General features: G+C 41.3%; 1 protein-coding gene across 2 annotated transcripts in view; it reads right to left on the bottom strand.

The window, feature by feature from the left end:
• TBC1D8 (TBC1 domain family member 8) overlaps positions 1-19,004 on the bottom strand; it is a 50,065-nt gene that overhangs the window by 20,346 nt on the left and 10,715 nt on the right. Inside the window, exons 2-5 of one of the 2 annotated variants that reach the window (XM_040584724.1) lie at positions 15,523-15,678; positions 11,075-11,193; positions 9,017-9,245; positions 5,127-5,367 (exon numbers count right to left, since the gene is read on the bottom strand). In XM_040584724.1, coding sequence (XP_040440658.1) covers positions 5,127-5,367; positions 9,017-9,245; positions 11,075-11,193; positions 15,523-15,678 — 745 coding nt within the window. The remainder of the gene's footprint in view (positions 1-5,126; positions 5,368-9,016; positions 9,246-11,074; positions 11,194-15,522; positions 15,679-19,004) is intronic. The other variant, XM_040584723.1, reaches the window with a different exon arrangement.

Here is a 19,004-nt window from a genome sequence, read left to right as displayed (position 1 = left end):
AACAATCCACAAACAAAATTAGCTCCTAAAACAAGGCAGGCAATTGTTTAAACATGATGGAGCAAAGATGCAGCAACTGGCCCACGCCACCAGGTCCCACAGCTTCCATTTTGAGTTTCACAATACCTCCAACACCGAACAGAAATGCAACCTTTCCACCTGTGGCCCACTCTGTTTGAAATTTTCTCCTCTAACTTAACAATTCCCTTGTTGGTTTGGTTTTAAGCAAATGCAGCGCACTGAGCTGTACCTAAGAAAAAAAAAAAAAGGAATGGTGTCGTTATATAAAAATAATGTTTATCCAGTGTTTACACATGCATCAGAAGAATAAAAGGCAAGAAGATGCAATTGCCTTGTTCCCTACTTTTCAGAAAACTCAGCAATTCTTTCCAAGTGCAGTTCCCAACTTGCATGTTACGGGATCCTGGCCTGCCTCCAACTCCAACACTTCAAAGTCAATGGCAAGTCTGAACTGTGGTAAGTCCTTGTGTGTGACCCCTATATTACCTTCCAAGAGTTTTAAATTAAAGGAAATAACACACAAGACTAACAAAATGCCTAAACGTATCAGGACACTTAAAATCATGTCCTTACTGTCAAACATTTTTCTCTGCTTTAAATCCAACAGAAGTCAACTTGGGAAGATTTTAGCTCTGCTGAGTCACTTGCTGCCTATCTAAAAATCTAAACAGACCGGCAGACCTCTTGCTTTTAGAGACCTATTACTAGACTCTTCTTGCTATTCAGACTCCAGAAAGTTACAGATTTTTTAAATAACACATCCAATGATATACAGCTTGTTTATTGGAAGAACTGCTAAATTCATGTGGCAAGAAAGGCTTCTTGTAAGCAAGCCAGGAAAAGTTATCTGAGAAGAGCCAACACAGACTTGTCAGGACACATGTAAACTGAACATCATCCCCTTACGCAGCAGGAATGCTGGACTTGTAGATGGAGGAGACGCAATGGATGTTTTAGCCAGAATTTATGAAAGTCCTGATATTTCCTCACATGGAACTAATAAAATGGGATCAAAGTGAAAAACTGTTGTACCAAGCCAGGTGTAAAAGAGTACCCCAAAAAGCAGCCCTCAAAAGCTCCCTGATACATTGGAAGGCTGTAGAAAGAGGGCTTCCTTGGGGGTCTGTCCTGGAACAGCTTCTGTTCAATGTCTTTGTCAGCAATCTGCACAACAGATCAAGAGATTGTTATTAAACCTGCACACAACTTGAGGCTGGTAGAGGCTAATGAGCAGAAGAACAGGATCAGATTCAGATGGATACTCATAAATTTAAAGGATAGTGTGCAAAAAAAAGCATTACAAGTATTTTCAGCTGCACATCATAAGCTGCTCAAATGCAGCATGGAAGTCAACTCCCCTGGCAGCCATTCAGCAAAAGCAAAAGACCTTGGGGTTACAGGGGATCACCAGCTGAACATAAGCCAACAGCCTTGCGCTCACAGGAGGAAGAGGAGCACTCTGCTGGGCTGCAGAAGTGCACAGCCACCAAGATGCAGCACAGCAGTCCCCAAGTTGCTGCAGAGACAGTCACACTGCTCCCGCCTTGGTCACCACTGGCGAGACATCAGGGGCAATCCTGTATCCCACCGCTCCATGCCTGCGGCTGCACGGGATAAGTGACCAGAAGGGCTAAAATCAGGACTGATGAGAAAAACCTAGCTGAACCAGGGCAATGAAGTTTAAAGAAGAGAAAAGAGATGCATACCAGCCTCCAAATACATAAATGGTTGCTCTAAAGAAAGAGAAAACATCTGGTCTTGTCAATAGTACCAGGTAGGACAAGAAGTAACAGGCTCAAAAAGCAGCACGAAAGATTCAAATTAGACTTCAGAAAGTCTTTTCAATGATAGGCCAGCAAAATACCGGTTTGGATCCTGGTGTTTCCATTACTGGATATCCTTAAAAACAGGTTAGACAATCACCTGTCACGAGTGACACACAGAGATAATTCAACCCTGCCTCTTGCTGGGCAGAGGCAATAAAAGGAGGTTCTTTATAGTCACATCCTCCTTGTTGCTCAAGGTTTACAGTGTTCTCCCATTCCCTCTCTGAAGGAATTAATGCAGACTGAAGTGACATTTACGGTTCAAGATACTTCAAACAGTTTCCATTCAGCTTAAATCAGTGTTAAAAACCTTCTTTGCCTTCATATGAGCAAAGCCACCCTCATTGGCAATTCACAGTTAGACGTGAAGAAAAGAAACTGAGGTGGTTAGAGCCTGGAGAAACATACCATATTTTTGATACTGACACTGGCACTAACGCTTTTAAATCACAAGTTCTGCTCTGGCACATTTCCTTGCTACATTTGAGGAATGCATCCTGAAAGAGATGGAAATAAGAAGTACAAGAAACCTACACCAGAGATTTTCATGACCTTTCTATTAAAAAAGGAAAAATAGTTACCATACGTTCCAGTAAAATTGTATGGCACATAAATATAACTACAGTTGCCATTTCTTGCAGATATCAAGTACCTCAGCTTTACTTTACTTTTTATGGCAATTAATTGCCATTAGTCCCTTTGTAATCCATTGTTCCAAGCCTTATCCACTCATTAAGCAGCACGAAAACCTGTGTATTAACTTGCTTGACTCTGGCCATGATGTACCTTGTGTCACAGACTGTGGGTCTAATCCCACAGCCTCTCTGAGTCCCATCCATCCACTGCTCAACAGGATGACCCCAAGAGCCTCAGGAACAGCAGCAAAGGTTTCTGGTTTTCAGAATGTAGAGTATACAGACTGTGATGGCATTAAAAATGCATTTTTTTAAAAATAAAGATATTGAAACAAGCCTTGCAAAAGAAAGCCTAATAAACAGAAGCAATCTACAGCAGCTCCATTAATTTGACACAGCTGGAATAGTTCTAATGATACATGGATTATTGCTTTCATTTTGATAGACTACTATTTGCTTCCAGAACACGGACAAGAATTAATAAAGATAATCATTAGGAGGGGAAACATCAAGAGGAAAATGGTTGTTCTTGTAGTACTACAATGGCTTCAGGAAAAAAAGCAGCAACAAAAACTTCACACACCAAAAAAGTTCAACTCCCCCAAAAACGTGTTAGCATTAAAAACCAGTTTATCCACTATTCAAACTACAATCTAGCTTAATCATGTTACATCAAAGTGGTTGCTGAGTGTGACAAAGGGCACCAGAAGCAGCAACTTATCCAACCAATACCTAATTCATGCAGGGGAAATGGGATTTTGGCATCTTTCATGTCCCCATGTTTTCCTTTCTGCCATCTGAAGTTACAGCACATCGGCAGGTTAGAGAACATCTTGCCCAGGAACTCTCTAGTAAATACATTTTCACCCTTTCTTCTCCTCTGCCCCCCCCCCCCCCCCCCCAACTTTCCTTTTTTTTTTTTTTAAGTTCGAAGGAAGGAGAGGGGAAAACCTGTTTGAATAAATGGGTGGGATGGTTTCTGTTGATTGTTGGCTAATAGCCATACTACTTTTCAAAAATGCCACAACGTACTTACAGGTTGATTCCCTGAGAGCCTCCTTACTATAGCATATTACTAAGCTTACACTTTTCTTTGCAACTGTAATTTTAGTTTCTTTGTAGTTTTCCATTCAGTTAGTAGCCCTGATTCAAAGCCTATTTTGGAAAGTGACAATGATGAGTTAAAAATCAGTAGACGCTGAAAATATCTCACCCTAGTTTGTTGTTATGTCTCCTCTGGATTTACTTTCTTCTTGCTTTGTGCATTTAACTTTTCAGTCCAAAAGCGGGAGGAGGATGGAATGGTAAAGCATGGAAGGGGGCTTAGATACAACCTATTACTCACAACCATATCCTGCATTAGTTAAAGCATATATCCTACATTTCTTGGGCCAAAAGCCTGCAACATTAACAACAACTAGTTACACATACGTTGTAACAACAACGGCAGCTCTTGTGTTTAAAGGAACCGTGGCTATGGAAACAAAGCCTGCAAAGATGTTAGTGACTGCACAGAACTTTATCATCTCGAATTAATTCCTTGATGGCATCATGCATGAAATCCTGGTGTCAGTCATTTTCCTTATCGTGTGTACATAAGAAATTGCAGAGAAAGTGCATTTTATTGTTTTAAACTCCATTATGAAACTTCGCAGGCGTGCTGAACTGAGATGTGTACCCAACACCATTGCAAAAATGCCCCTCAGAAACAAGAAAATGGCTACCAGACAGGTCTCTCTTTTTTGGGGAAACGATACCACGCATTCCTTATGTTTTAGACAGGAAGCAACACCTGGGTCATTCCCTTCACACCTCTGGCAGAGGGAAAGGAGGGAAGAGCAGGAAAGGGTATGACTCAGGAAGGGGTAAGTGCTCCACTCACACCCCATTCACAAAAGTATTTTAAACCAGCACGGTAACCCTGACACCCCAGGCAAATTCCAGTTTGGGCTAGTCCATCCTGCCCACCTAAAATTCCTTTGGGCAGTTTCCCTTCCCCTTTCCTACAGCAGCAAATAAAAGACAGGGTTGTGTGTTGTGCTACCAGCAGGGAAATAGTTACCAGCCTTCCCCCTGGGAGCCCAATGCATTTCTGTAGTGGGAGAGGAATGCAGAGATGCATTTCGAGGATGCATGGGGTAGAGCTGACAACAGCATATTAATCTGTTGCAACTGCCTGTGGGTTTTTTAAGTCCTATAACTGCTTGCTAAGTCAGCTATGGCAATTGTGCTAGTGGGAAATTCCATGTTTCAGACAGGATCGAGAGCAGTAACTCTCCAGAACTGATGGTACTAGGAAAGCCTACGCATTGCCAAAATTACAAACAAAGTAACGTTGCTCTTCAGGGGAGAAGGAAAACATCCCTTGCTGCAATCTACCCTTCTACAGGGAGTGGTACTTTTAAAACAACAACAACAACAAAAAAACCCACAACAACAACCTGTGATGTTTAAGGGAAGAATATAAAAAGGAAAAAGGTATCTTGCACGCAGGTTAAAATGAACCTACTGGGTACACTCTAATACGTTATAAAAATCTCTTTTGTGCCCAATCAAGTAAACCTTTGAAGCCTTACCCAGCTAACACAGCAAATCACGAAGCCCACCATCGAACCTCTGCTCATACAACAATTTAACATTTTACCTCTTGGTAATCTGGGTAGGATCCTGTAGGCCTGGATCCAGTTCAAAGATCTCATTATCCAGCAGCCTTCGGAGTGTCACATCTGCCAGTTGCTCCATGATCCCGAAAGCCTCGGCAATATTGAGGAATGTGGAGAAGTCACGCTCTTTATTTGGAGTGGTGACGCGGACTGTGTCGGTCATGAAGACGTTGGAGGTTCTCTCCAGCTTCTGGACCTCAACCCAAGGAATGACAAGTTTCACTGCCACCAGAGAAAAAAGCAAAAGTGGGTTGGAAACTGCTTACATTTTTCAGACTTGGGAAATAAGCTAATTCAGAATGAAATGCAAACAACCGAAGAGGAGAGAGACCCATTTTTACAGACAAAGACCAAGCAGAAGCTGAAATGTCTGTTATTACTCTACATTCATTTCCCCCCACTCCAAAAGACTGTCTTTATCAGAATCTTTCCCTCAAAATTTTACCTGTTTTCATAAGAAGTGCTAGACTGGGGAGTTCTGCCTTTGCAGCCCACCTGCCATGCGCTGTGTTCCTAACTCCTTTACAAGTCATTTCTGCATCCTGCTTTGTTACTACCCAAAGACACAGTTTATTTCAAGAGTACGAAGATGTTAGGGAAAGGCTTTGTAATCTCCCAGAAATAAAACTGTAGGCAGGTGGAAAACCATGCACAGTACTTTTTTTTTAAAAAAAAAGCTAACTCCCCTACAAAAGGATGCTTCTGCACACAGGCTTTTTTCTAAAATTCATTATTGCTATAAACAGGGCGTTCAAAAAAAAAAAAAAAAAGCTGCCTAGGCATTAGGATTTTCCCATTTTGGTTATTTTTTACTGAAAAGCTGCACAGGCAAATCTTGCCCTACACATTAACTGTAGTCAGATGTGTTTATAGAAAAGAAAAAGTATAGGACACTGCTCCCTAGAATTAAACACTGCTGAATCACATAAATACAAATAGCAAACAGAATCAGCCTATTTTTGATAACCACTGAAGGATGCTACTTGCCCCTCTCATACAAATCTCTGGGTAGAAATTAGGCTGGAAAGGACTTCAAAACGGATTAAATTTCTTCTTAACAGCTGTTTGAAGCTTCCCAGGATTCTCTGTGCCAGCGACATCAAGACTACAGCCCCTAACATCCCTAGCTGGTCTCCTGATGCCAATAAAGCAATAAAAAGGCAATAATAACAAACATTGTCGTATATATGACACTTCTCCATGATCATTAATTACCCAAGGAGCTACCCTCAGCAAGTTTTCTGTACTACACGAACCACAGCTATCAAGATTATTTGCAGATTACATTTTTTTCTTACTTCAATAAAGCACAGCTGTGTCAACACACACAAACTGTTGCGAATGGTCATAAAATCATCTGTACGGGCACAGCCAAGGGAAGAAAGATTAAATAGCGCCGCAGCAATAGCACTATTGTTCACGCAGGTCAGAATCACATGGGCTCTACAGCGTTGGTTACAGTAACAGCACAGCCGACTGTAAGGGGCCCAAACTACTGATGAAAGGCACAAAGTCTTCAAAGTTTTAGAAAAACACAAGTTTAATTAAAAAATGTGAAGAAACCTTGGCACGCCCTTTCAAGAAATCAGATGTTCTATGCCTCTGAAATACTGCAAATACTTCAAGGCTTAGATAAAAGGGGACTTGTCCTGGAAAAAATGTTCCATGGAGTTTACGCTCGCATAAGCTGTAAGTTAATTTTATGAGGAGCTGAAAACAGGTTCCAATATTGCATTCCAGGTCATTTCAACATAAAATAAAACAAGGAGAAGGGGGCAGACTTGCTAGAAACTGAGGACTTAACGCTTTGCCTACAAAGAGATTTCAGTCTGCAGTTTGGGGGGATTTTTATAGAGTTGAAACATATTTAAGAAATATTTTTATTGCAACACATACATTGTTTTTTTTCCCCTGCGCTGTATTGCAGAATGAAATAAATGTGACTCCTTAGCAATATTTTCAAGACCAGATTTAACCAGACTTTATTTGTGATGGCTACCTGAAAAAAAGACAATGAATCACTTCTACATATAATCACCATCAGTTTCTCAAACAGTAACAACCAGAACTATAGTAAATCTGGATTATTCGATGTAATACTAGTATTCCATAAATGTGACAAAATACAAGCTCTGAAACAGAAGCAATCTGCTTTATCAGAATTGAGGACGTGGGAAGCATTTCAACATACAATTCTTCCCACTAAGCTAGGGAAGTTTGTTTAACCAAAAGGAAATTCAGGTTTTTATTTCACATTTCCATGCAAATGCATGGGAACACAAAGGCCATGACTGCAACAGTGAATGAACAGTGCATTTTACATGGTCAAAATAAAAATCTGCAAACATGTAGTTGTTTGTGGGGGTTTTGTATTTTCATAATGAATTATTATTAAGAGAGGTGAGAAGTGATTTCTTCTTTAATAATACAGCGTGATGTTGTACTCCCGGTATCATTTAACAATCTGTGGTATTGCATAAACAAGATTTTTGGAACAATATAAAGAGTTTTTCTCTTTCCCTCCTTCTTCCCCCATTATCTATCATTAATAACTATCATTTTTGCTTTGTGTGCTTTGGCAGACCAGATAACTCAGATTTAATGAGAGAAAGCCTGCAGTGATAGCCAGAAGAAACGACTTACAAAGGGTATTTTTTAATACTAACCAGAAAACAAGGAAATGAAAGAACAACTCGGGTATCTAATATATATCAAGTGACTCCATTCTAGTCTTCCCAGCAAACTCAACTTTTGTTTTTATAACAACTAAGAAACTTAGCAGCATTTTAAATCTAACTCTGCCACCTTTTGCAGATACGACAAAATAACTGGCCTGAAATAATACAAGGCAAAAAAAGGATCTCTAACTCTGTCTTTGTATGTTTGAAGTCTTAGAAATTACCAATTGCTATCTATTTGTATATTCATGTACTTCATTTTTAAATCTACGGTTTTATTTGACTAGCCACCCCAATATTAGATCCAGACAGTAAATGATAAAGTTTTCCTAACTGTTGTAACTGACAATTCTTGCTGTATTTATAGCAGTACAGGTTTATACTACTGTCCTTGCTGAAGTTCCAGCAGGATAAACAGGACTTAAAACGTTACCAGTTCACGCACAGTCTTACTAAACAGAGAAATGCTACGGAATTTAAATAGCTATAAATTTTACTATCTAATGTCTATTCTAATATCTATTCTGACAGGCTTTTCCTAACCAACACGACCTTTCCTCTGTAGAGAAACACCATGACCAAAGTCTTACAGCTTGCCCAAACCATCTGAACGTCCAAAAAGTCCTCCTTGTGACCTTCCTGCACTGCTATTCACAAAGAGCTCCCCAAATTGCTGTTTTTCTCCCTTAAAACCTCTGAATTTTCACCCAGTTCTCCAGGGCACATCCCTGTTATGTTTCCTGGGCTATTTGGGCAGGCAGCTGGACTGTGGCACCCCTGGCCCCACCAGCCCTTCCCCGGCCAGTGGCGGCAATGACTCTGTTTCCCCGCCTGTGGGAGGGACCCATCCTTACTCACCATTTTCGGCACTAAAAGTCTCTATTTCAGAATCCGTAGGAGGTCTGTTACATTTTAAGGCTGCTTCACCATGGCAAGAAAAAGAACCAGATAGCAGCTGTGTCTGCATGCTCTTATAGTCTCATTTTTATTACTGGATTCGTACTAAGGCATAAACATCAAGTCTGAAGTGAAAACTAAATTAAACAGGATCTTTCAGCTCAACAGAAAACCCCAGAAACTAAATTGCAGAGGCAAACTAGGCTTTTCATAAAAATTCTAGCTATTCTTGCTTTTAAATATAGTTGTATTTATATCTCTCCCCAGCATTAGCTTTCCTAAGCATTTACACTTACATTCTTTGCCCAGGAAGAAGGAATAAAAACAGAGATGATTGATGCTCAAATAAAGCCAGCCTTGCCGAGGAACTTTTCCTTTCCAACAGCAACAGGAATAATAGGTGATCAACTTCTCTGCTTCAGGAAAATTAAATCTGGATTCAAATTTCACCAGGGCTTCTCGGAACTTCTCAGGGTCTTCCTCCTGCTCAGCAAGCTTGCTGCTCGTTTCCTCCGCAATCAGTGCCTGAGTCCATAACGAGATAATGTATCAGGATAAAGCTAGGGCATCCATACTCAAGCAAGTCACTACAAGCTACCCATTTATATTTTAAAAATGCAACCCTTTCTTACAAAGAAATTCAAGCTGATGTGCAATTTCCACAAAAGAAGAAATTTCTGTAGTGTTTGCATCTCTCGTACATATTGCATGCTTCCAAACCATTTTTTTTCAAATTTCCAACCAAAAAGACACTTGAGGCTTTTTTTTCCTTAATTATAATTTTTTCAGTGAGTCTGGCAGAACCCTAGTTTCACTACAGCTCATGATTACTGTTATTTGGTGTATAAAGAGCAAAGGTAGAGTTAACAATTGTGTACACTAACAGTACTGTTTCCCTACAAAGAGGCAACGCGGTGAGATGTGTCAGTAACTTGTAACACGCTTGGAACCACTAAAAACATGGTTTCAAGAACATCTACATAAATATAATTAAGTGTTCAGAATTTTAATAGCAGTATTACAACAAAGGAGTTAAGTATGTACGGCACTATTCAGACAAAAAATCTGTATGTTACAGCACCTGGTATCATTTGGAATTGCCAAGCAGTCCTAACATGCCAAAAGCCTACAGCAGAGGTGAGGGTCCAAAACCCAGACTTAGCATGAACTAATGAAACCTGAAGAATTTTAAATATGTGCTGTGCTAGGTAACCAGCTGCCACAGCATTATCAAGACAGATTAGTTGTATTAGACAAAACACTTTTTTTTTTTTTAAGAAAGGATAAAACCTAAGATTTGCACGGTGATGTTTTGCCTCTCTGTCCCCTTCTTCCCCAACTTCACAGCCCCCTCAGATCACAGCAGCAGGGCTGAAATTCACCAAAAACATTATGTTCCTACAAATTTTCCAGACCAAAAAAGAGGGTATGGGGTGAAGAGCACCTCACTAGAACTCTTAAGCAAGGGAAAGCTTGCAGCAGGACCTGAGGTACAGTAGCCATCAGCAGACCCACGCCCCCACCAGCCATCACCGAGCTCCTCTCAGAGTGTGTATTTTACTAGAAGCAGAGCTCAGGACACCAGGCTTTCTAAGTTTTACCATACGTGCCGTCATTATTTTAAATCTGGTCTTCAGTCACCAAATTCCTTTAATTTTAAAATTCTTTAGCCTTCCAAAAGGATGCTCATTTCTGCAACCCTGTGGCCAGTCAACACCTTCACTGCAGCCCAGCCATGACCCCCACATCCTACAAAGCCACCGGCAGTCTTCGTGCCAGATCCTTATGATGCAGGTGCCATTGCACAAGGGCTTTGTCCCCTGTCCTTGTGCTGCAGGGACTGCGTCGTCAGCTACAGTCATACTGCTGCCAGCAGATCCGGGCACCGTGGCTACCCACCTGCTGACACCTCTGAGCCCCACCAGGAGGGACAGCAGTACCGAACTGATGGGGTAAAGCTAGGAAAAACACAGGAGATAGGAGGAGATACACAGTAAGGAGGAAAAGCTGAGATATAGTAAGGGAAGGTATTTAACAAAGTTTTCAAGAGGTGGAAAGCAGATGCTGAAGAAAGCTCAGCTGCACATCACAGGGAAGAGAACAGTGAAGCTGGGAAAGGACAGGTCAGATAAAGATTAAATTAGATACTTTGGTTTCAAGATGTCTCCAAGGGGATGTGAGTAAAGGCACGCAGATGCTGGCCACATCAGGTGCAAGTGCCACACAGAAAAACAATAAACAATGTTTAGATGGACAAAACCAAATATGAATGATGACAACAACTTCACGACATTATTTCTAATAAACCACACGTAATCAGGCAGGAAAGGGTGAAAGCAAGACAGTTTCCTTACCTTCACTTTCCCTTTCACAAAACTAACAATATCTTCTTTATTGTCAAACACAGACAAAGTATGGAGCAAGTTTTGCTCCAGCCATTCCCAGTGCTGGTTTATCTCCTCTGCAGTGGCACCTAGAAAAGCAAAAAGCAGCGTATTGAAACTCATCCTACATAGTAAAATTGAAAGGAAGAAAAAAAAAATAACCCAAAACACACTATTTCATAAATTTATTATGAGAAACTGCACTTTCAACCTCAAAATTCTTGGTAGCACACAGGTCAAAAAGGTCTCGCCCATAGCAGTATAGTTAAAGAAAAACAAAAACCTCATTGTTTTAGAGAATTAGTTTTAGTGCTTTTAGTTTTATCTTCTCAAACACTCTCAGCCAGCAAATGCTGCATTAAAAGTCAAAGCAGAAAGAACAGCAGAACAGAAAGTCACCCTCAGCTGCTAGACTGTGGCTTATTTTGACATGACGACCCTTAAGCAGCCACTGGAAACCTTTAATTTACATCCTGTTCCCAGAAGTCCCTGATCTTCCTTTCTCCCTCCCTCGGTACGCACATCCCACACAGACATGCACACCCTCCGAGACGAACACACATGGTCACAATCTGCATCCTATTTGAAAAGCTCTCTATAATAATTAAAGTACCTAAAAATAAAAGTTTGGTTCAGCAACACCTAAAAGGTCTACAAGAGCACATTTCTGCAGTTTGGGGAAGAAATACAGTGAACAACAAATCTTTGACAAAGACAGATTTTCAAATCTTTAAGGCTTCCCTCTCTAAGGACTTACTTGATGGTTTCGCTGTTGTTGTTTTAAATGTAACTGCAGAAATAATATTTCAGTTACCACCTATTTGTTTTGGTTCTTTCTGCCTGAGACTGAACTGTCACTGCAAGACACAATGGCAGAGAAGTCAGAGCAAGATGGGCAACACACAGGGCAATCAGGTAAAAACCTGGCCCCTCCAGGTCTTACTGGTCAGTGATTAAATATTATCAGTAAAAAAGTAAAGGCAGCAAAAGTTGCTTTTCCTAATGCCTTGCTGGTGGAAGAAAGTAGTTCAATGTACGAGACATACAAATCACAGACGAATATAATAATAAAATTAATCTAAAATAGAAGACCCATTATCTCAAGATTTAATTTGTGTGTCCATTAAAGCGGCATCATGTTGCCTCAAAACAAAAAAATGATAAATTTAGCTAAGGATTTTCCACTTTCCTCTGCTCCGTTTTCCATGCAGAATGCCAACTGGCAGGGAAACTTTCCAAGCTTTAACTTCCTTGACAGGAAGGTCTTGTGATGGAACTTCATAAATATCATTAATCAAGGTTAAATAAAAAAAAATAAAAATCACAAAAGAAGAGGCACTTAAATGCCTTTTAGGTAAAGAAACCAAGTTGTATCAATGGTTAAGAACTTTTTTTTTTTATTTTATTTTTAATTTTATTTTTTATTTTAATTAAGAGATACAGTCACTTTATACTGAATGGCTGCACAAAGCAAATACTGAGTTGAAGTTTTATTTCTGAGTAGCCTAGAAGATACCAACCATATGGGAGAGCTGGTGGGCTGCCTCTTGTGAAATAAGCTATGAGCAAGATGCCTTTTACAGCAGCATCCACACTGCTCAGCCTGCTCTGAGCCTGGGCTTTAGCAGTGGCTGTCTCCCATGGGGGATACTGAAACCTTTCCTGATGCCTTTAGGTATCTTTAGGGATTCTGCCCAAATACTGAAAGATCTCTTTGTCCCTTTCATTTGGTCAGCCCAAGACCGCAGCTCTTCGGGTCCCATCTTTATTTCTAATTTCCATTTCATGGCTTAAAGTTGTCCTGTGATTTGCACAAGCATTACCAATCTCTTCCTTATTCCTCGTCCTGTGCCGATGCTCTGCACCACATTTTATTCCGCTTTTTACCCACCTTCTTCGTGTGCCTGTGCCAAATGTATATTTAGTCTCACTACAGCGTCACTCCTCATAATCTCTTCTTTAAACCCACTTCTCACCAATCCCTTTGTGCTCCCTTTCCCAAAAGCTACTTCTCTTGACTGGGACTAGTTTCTGTTTTGCCTACAAGCCTTCTGAAAGGAAAAATCGTAAGTGGCTCTACACTGGGGCTGAGGGCAGCCTTTTTTTCTCCCCTGCACTGGTACAACATGATTAACCATCTGGATTAAAACACCTCTGCCAGAACAGCCATGCTGGGCAGGGATCAGACTTCCTAGCAGCCCTCAGAGATTTGCAGAAGTCTCCAACACAGATCTGACCTTTATGCATATATTCCCATTTAAGCCTTACAGCTCCTGGAACAGAGGACTGCCAACATACAATTAAAAAAATGTCATTTTAATTAGCTGCCTAATGACATGATGGCTACCCCTAATGAAGTTACACCAGGAGATGGGAAGGAACTTCTGCAGCTGCTCCTTGTCCTTGCTATACAGCAGAAACCTTAATTTGACTCACTGCTCCTTCCAAATCCTGCAACAAAACGCTTAACGTCATGTTTGAGTGAAGCACCTCGCTCAGACAGGGCAGAGCTGGGCAAACAGCGACAGCCGCTTCTGCTCAGGGAAAGTCCTCCCGCTTTCTAAGAAAAGAGCTGGGTGATGCTGTTCCTCCAATTCCTACTGCCAGCGCCAGCTCTCCCCTGGACACTCACGTCAGGGTTTCACAGCAGTGATATTATTCAGAAACAACTTCTGCTACCATGGTTCTTCATTCCTGTGCAGCTCTGGCAACTGCCTATGTCCTACTCACGCAGCATGCAAAACAGAGCCCTCTGCTTTCTGCTGTTACTATAAATCTCATTTTCTCAGGGTTGAGCATCCATTCAGAAGAGCCAAACAGAATTTTAGAAAACATCAATCAACTAAGTTTATCTCAGCAAAATCCTTAACCATTCCAACCAGGCATGGTTTTTATTTATAGTTTCACCAATACGAACAAAAAAACCCACTGTGGGCAGTAAGAGCGTGGACAAGGCAAGGATCAGCCCCAGAAAGGAGTATTACATATATTCAAATGATCAAGAAGCCCATGACAGCAACACTGAGCTTACTTTTCCAGTGAAAGCTACCTGGCTTCATCAAAGGACTGTAACAGCATGAAGCTTTTAAATTTCTCCATAAGATGGCATTATTTAAATATAAAAAGGAGGGGGTCGGGATATAAAGCATAAAGCAATTGCAAAATGAAGAAAACCGAGCTACAACAAAACCAGCACAGACTTCACGCAAGCTTCTTCACACGCATCTGGCGCAGGGGAAAATTCCCAGTGTTAATGGAGAACGTGCAGAGGGTTCTCTGCTGAACCACGGAAGAAATGCTGAATGAGCTTGTACAGAGGAAGGGGGGCAAACATATAGATCGCCCCTTTTTATTTAAGGGACTATTACATCAAACACCATTAACAACATGTCAACACTTACATTAGCTAACTATTTAATGGGTTGATCCCTAAAAGAAAGGAACAGAACAGAATTGTAACAGAATATTTTCAGTTGGAAGGGACCTACAATGATCACCTAGTCCAACTGCCTGACCAATTCAGGGCTGACCAAAAGTTAAAGCACGTTATTAAGGACACTGTCCAAAATGCCTCTGAACACTGACAGACTTGGGGCATCAACTACCTCTCCAGGAAGCCCGTTCCAGTGTTGGACCACCCTCTCAGTAAAGAAATGCTTCCTCATGTCCAGTCTAAACCTCCGCTGGAGCAGCTTCAAAGCATTCCCAAAGGAAAACCTGCCGTAAGTTGCAATGCTAGGATTTTACAAACTGGAGCAGAAGGGATGAGAACAGCCGGGCACACTGGCCAAGCAAGAACAGGGTGAATGGAACAAGCACATTCAGATGGCCTCTACTGTGCCACAGCAAGGTTGCTGCAATTCACATCGTTATCACTTTCCTGAAGATGAGCTCGACCTTCAGAGGTTGCAGAAACACTGCAAAAGGGATTAGTGCACAACAGACCAGGCACTTAGACATTCCCCCCTGACAACTTTACTTCCTAAATCATATGGCACCTTCCAAATGTTCCAGTTATATTTCATTATAACCAAGAGTCGTAAGACATTTCACGGTAAGAAAGTGGAAGACTAGACTAGCGAAAGGCTAGACTAAGGAGCTTCTTGCTGCAAGGAACTATTACTACTGTAGGAAAAGAAATGCATATAAACAGAACCACGCTACTTAGCAAGAGACAAAAAATTAACACAAAACACCCTCAGCTAAACAAGCTTTCTATAGAAATGTAATGTTCCTAGTTAACACTTCTTCATAATTCCTATCCCGGATTTTAACCAGAGGTTAATTTGGTTGTTAAATGAGCTATAGGCAATAGCTTTCCACGCACACACTACTAGTTGGGGTTACCTTGAGCTTCTTGGACATGCAGACACTGACCATGCTCAGAATCGGTTTGGGGTTTTCCGTCTGTGACTCACCAATAGCTACGGCCCAGTAAACTTCTGATCCGTTCAATAACTCACCACATGCAATGGCAGAGTAAACCTGTGAGCCTGGAACTTGGAGTAAAATTCGAAACGGAGCAACACGTGCATTAGAGTCTAACACAGCGTCCAGGGCACCAACCAAGCGACCTGCAAAGAAAAAGGGGGGCAAAAGAAAATCAGTGCCAACTTTCACTTCTGTAGCCTGCAAGTCTTTTCACATCTAGAGCTGTAAAATTAAAATACAGAACATAATAACAATTCTTCCCCTATTTTATGCTGTGATTTACAGATGCTCAAAATGCGAAAGGCAAACCGGATTAGAAGATCAAAAGCGTATCAAGTTCTTTGCATTTCCAGTTTTGCCTCATATATACATGCATACAACCGCAGAACTTGAAGTGGAAAGACCTGGGGGCACCTTAAGAAGTTACTGCTCCAGCCCCGCTCTGAAGCTGGATAAATACACCTATGCCCTAAGTGGTGTTTGTCTAACCTGTTCTTCAAAACCTCCCACCACCAAGATGCAACAGCTTCCCCAGCTAGCCTCTTCCACTATTTTCATAGTCAACCACCACAATCTTGAACTTTCTTGCTGGAAATTAATCCTGCTCCCCAGAACACAGAGAGTAATTGGCCACAGGCACTTTTGCTGTTAACGCTTGACATACTGAAAAAGTCATCATGGTTGCCCACCCTTTAATGATTTCTTTTCCTAAAGAAATCCCAATCACCTCATTTCTTCCTTATGGGTCATATTCTTCAACCAGATCACTGTTTTTGAGCTTAAATTGGAATCTCTCCAACTTATCTGTAAGTGTGACACCCCAAACCAGACGTGATGCTCACTACTAATGAAGTCTCAGCCATAAGAAGAGTGGAAAATCACCTCCTGTACCTTGCATACACACCACCTTATTCAAGAAAGCTTGCAGCAGTATCCCACTGTAAATCGGCACTTGACATAAATACAGTTGGAGAGCTGGAGCAATTGCTGCCCCCAAAAAGACCTCCCCATCTGCAGGCCAGCTACAGTCGCTGGCCTTCCTCAGTACGCCCTGCCTCAGCGGGTGGAACCAAGTTGTGTGTGAAAAAGTTATCCAAATGCCATGCTTTGCAAGCTGGCATATTAAAGCAACTCAGAATTGGTTTATGGTACCTACACAAACAGCAATTCAGGAACAACTTTATATTCAGTTCCCTTATACTGTATGTCCTGCAGAGACACAGCCTCCTACAGAGAGGGATGGCAGACAGCAAGGAACGGCTTTACCATGTCTGCTTATATCACGAGAGTATCTAGGAAGTTTTCTGCAGTACCACATTTTCCCTTTGCACATGTAATTCTTCCAACCTGTTGTATTTCTTCATCATTAATGCAACACAGAAGGAACTATTCTCAGCCTCCACAAGTTTTGCCAACCCTTGGCACCACGTGCAGCTTTTATAATTGCATTCTCCAGTCCATCACCTAAGTGATTAATGGAAACAATAAAATGAGACCTACTAAGTCCTCATCTGAAATGCCTTCTCACTTAGACAACAAACCAGGGCTAATTAATTTGAGTACAGCACAACAAAGCAGCAGTGTAACCGCTTTCTGATCTAGAAGGTGCAAGAAGCTCACATGGAACAGCATCAAAAACCTTCTGAGAGCAAAGAAAATTACCTCAAGTACTTCCTCCTTGGATTCACAAACATACCACCAAGGATGCTTTCAAAGCCAAGCAGAAGCTGGACACAGTAAGTTTTAAAACTGTATGGTGAGATATTACTCAGCACCAGTTTGCTTCTCAGCTACCTCCAGATATTACACCAATCTATTTAAAATGGAGACCTGAATTTGGAGACCAATAATACGTATAATATCAGAAAATGCTAAATGCTTTCCTGTAACTGCAAGAAAAAAGACAAAAATTCATCCACGTACAAAAGGTAGTGAATTACCTGTGCTCAGAGAATACAGAGCACTGACTTCAGTGTGCAGTCTTCAAAACAGCTGGATGAAAGCCAGTAAGATAGCATCAAATGATGCAGAAAACAAAAATAGGGTTTAACTTTCAAATGTCAAAAGACTTGAGACATTACAAGAAAGAAAAAGAAAGAGAAAAAGAAACTTACGAAGTGCTGTGCATGTTTTCCCCCGATGATAGATCTAAGAGGAACATTTCTTTTTCATTTCATTAAAGTCATGGAAAAAAAGCCAGCTAACAGTAAGTGCTACCGAAATCGCAAAAGGACGCTTAATGAACATCTGATTTGTGAAATATTTTTTTTTCAGAAGTCATTAAAAAATGCATGAAAGGACAGAAGTAGCTGCGAAATTTTTTTACTTCCTAGCTTGTGCAAAATTAATTCCCTTTTCTGTTCCTGAATGTGACCAGAGAAACCAATTCCTCTTCTCACTATTCACTTCTGCTTACAATTCCCATTTTGCTTACGAACTATCAAAAAGAAAAAAATCCCTCCTTCAGCTGTGCAAAAGAAAAAAATTACCTCCCTTGTCTGAACTACCCACAGCTAAAATACCAACTAAGGATGATGAAGAGGAGCCAGAACTAAGAATCAAAGAGAATTAAAAAAAGAGCGTGGTCATCAGGATACCTGCCAGAACCAAGCCCAGTGGCCTGGCCCCCACTACGGGGGCTTCACAGGAGCACAGCAACCCCACGCCTCAGCCATGCAAAGCCAATGCGATGGCTGACGGGGGGGGGGGGGGGACACACCATCCTGTCCCACCTCTGCCAGGAGGCTTTGCGGTGGGGTCGCTCCAGAAGGGATGTGTGGGCAGCGGGGGACAATAAAAGCGAGCACTGCTGAAGTCGACCAAGCGCCAGTCCCTCCCTTCACCTTGTTAATTTTCTCCTGTCAAACACGGAGCAGTAACCTTGTTTGGCAGGACCCCAGGACCGTGGTTTAGCACCTGTACATCTGCAGTGGCTCGGCTGCCCGTGAAGCTGATGCTTAAGTGCTGAAAAATAAAGGAGAGACTGACAGAGGCAGACATGTGGGGGAAAGGGAACTCCTAAGAGTGCATTTGCAGGAGCACGGAAAGGATTCAACACTAATAAATACACTCAGGTCTAATAAGATAATTTAGTTGAAACTGCAGCAGCATGAAAATCGCTAAAATTAGAGGAAAAAATTTTCCAGTGTGAGTTGCCTCATTCTCATCTGGGGTAACTTACCAATGGTAACACTTGTGTTATGATTCTCACTGAAGCATGGAAAAATAAACAACCTAAAGATCTTTGAACCAACAAACAAACAAGAAACTTACACTGATTTTGAAACATGTTTTGAAAAACACCTAGCTTGTGAGAAAGCACCTTTCTGGTAACACATCCTAACAGCTTGTTCCATGGAAGGGTCTCTTAGAAAACTGGTTCTGTCCATAAAACAAAAGGGTCTCTGGCTCTCAGGTACATATAAATTATATAGAGGGTCTCTGGCTCCCACGTTGATGCATTAGCAAG

This window comes from Falco naumanni, chromosome 2 (genome assembly GCF_017639655.2).
Source record: "Falco naumanni isolate bFalNau1 chromosome 2, bFalNau1.pat, whole genome shotgun sequence".
NCBI lineage: Eukaryota > Metazoa > Chordata > Aves > Falconiformes > Falconidae > Falco > Falco naumanni.
This window is presented reverse-complemented; position numbering and strand designations above follow the sequence as displayed.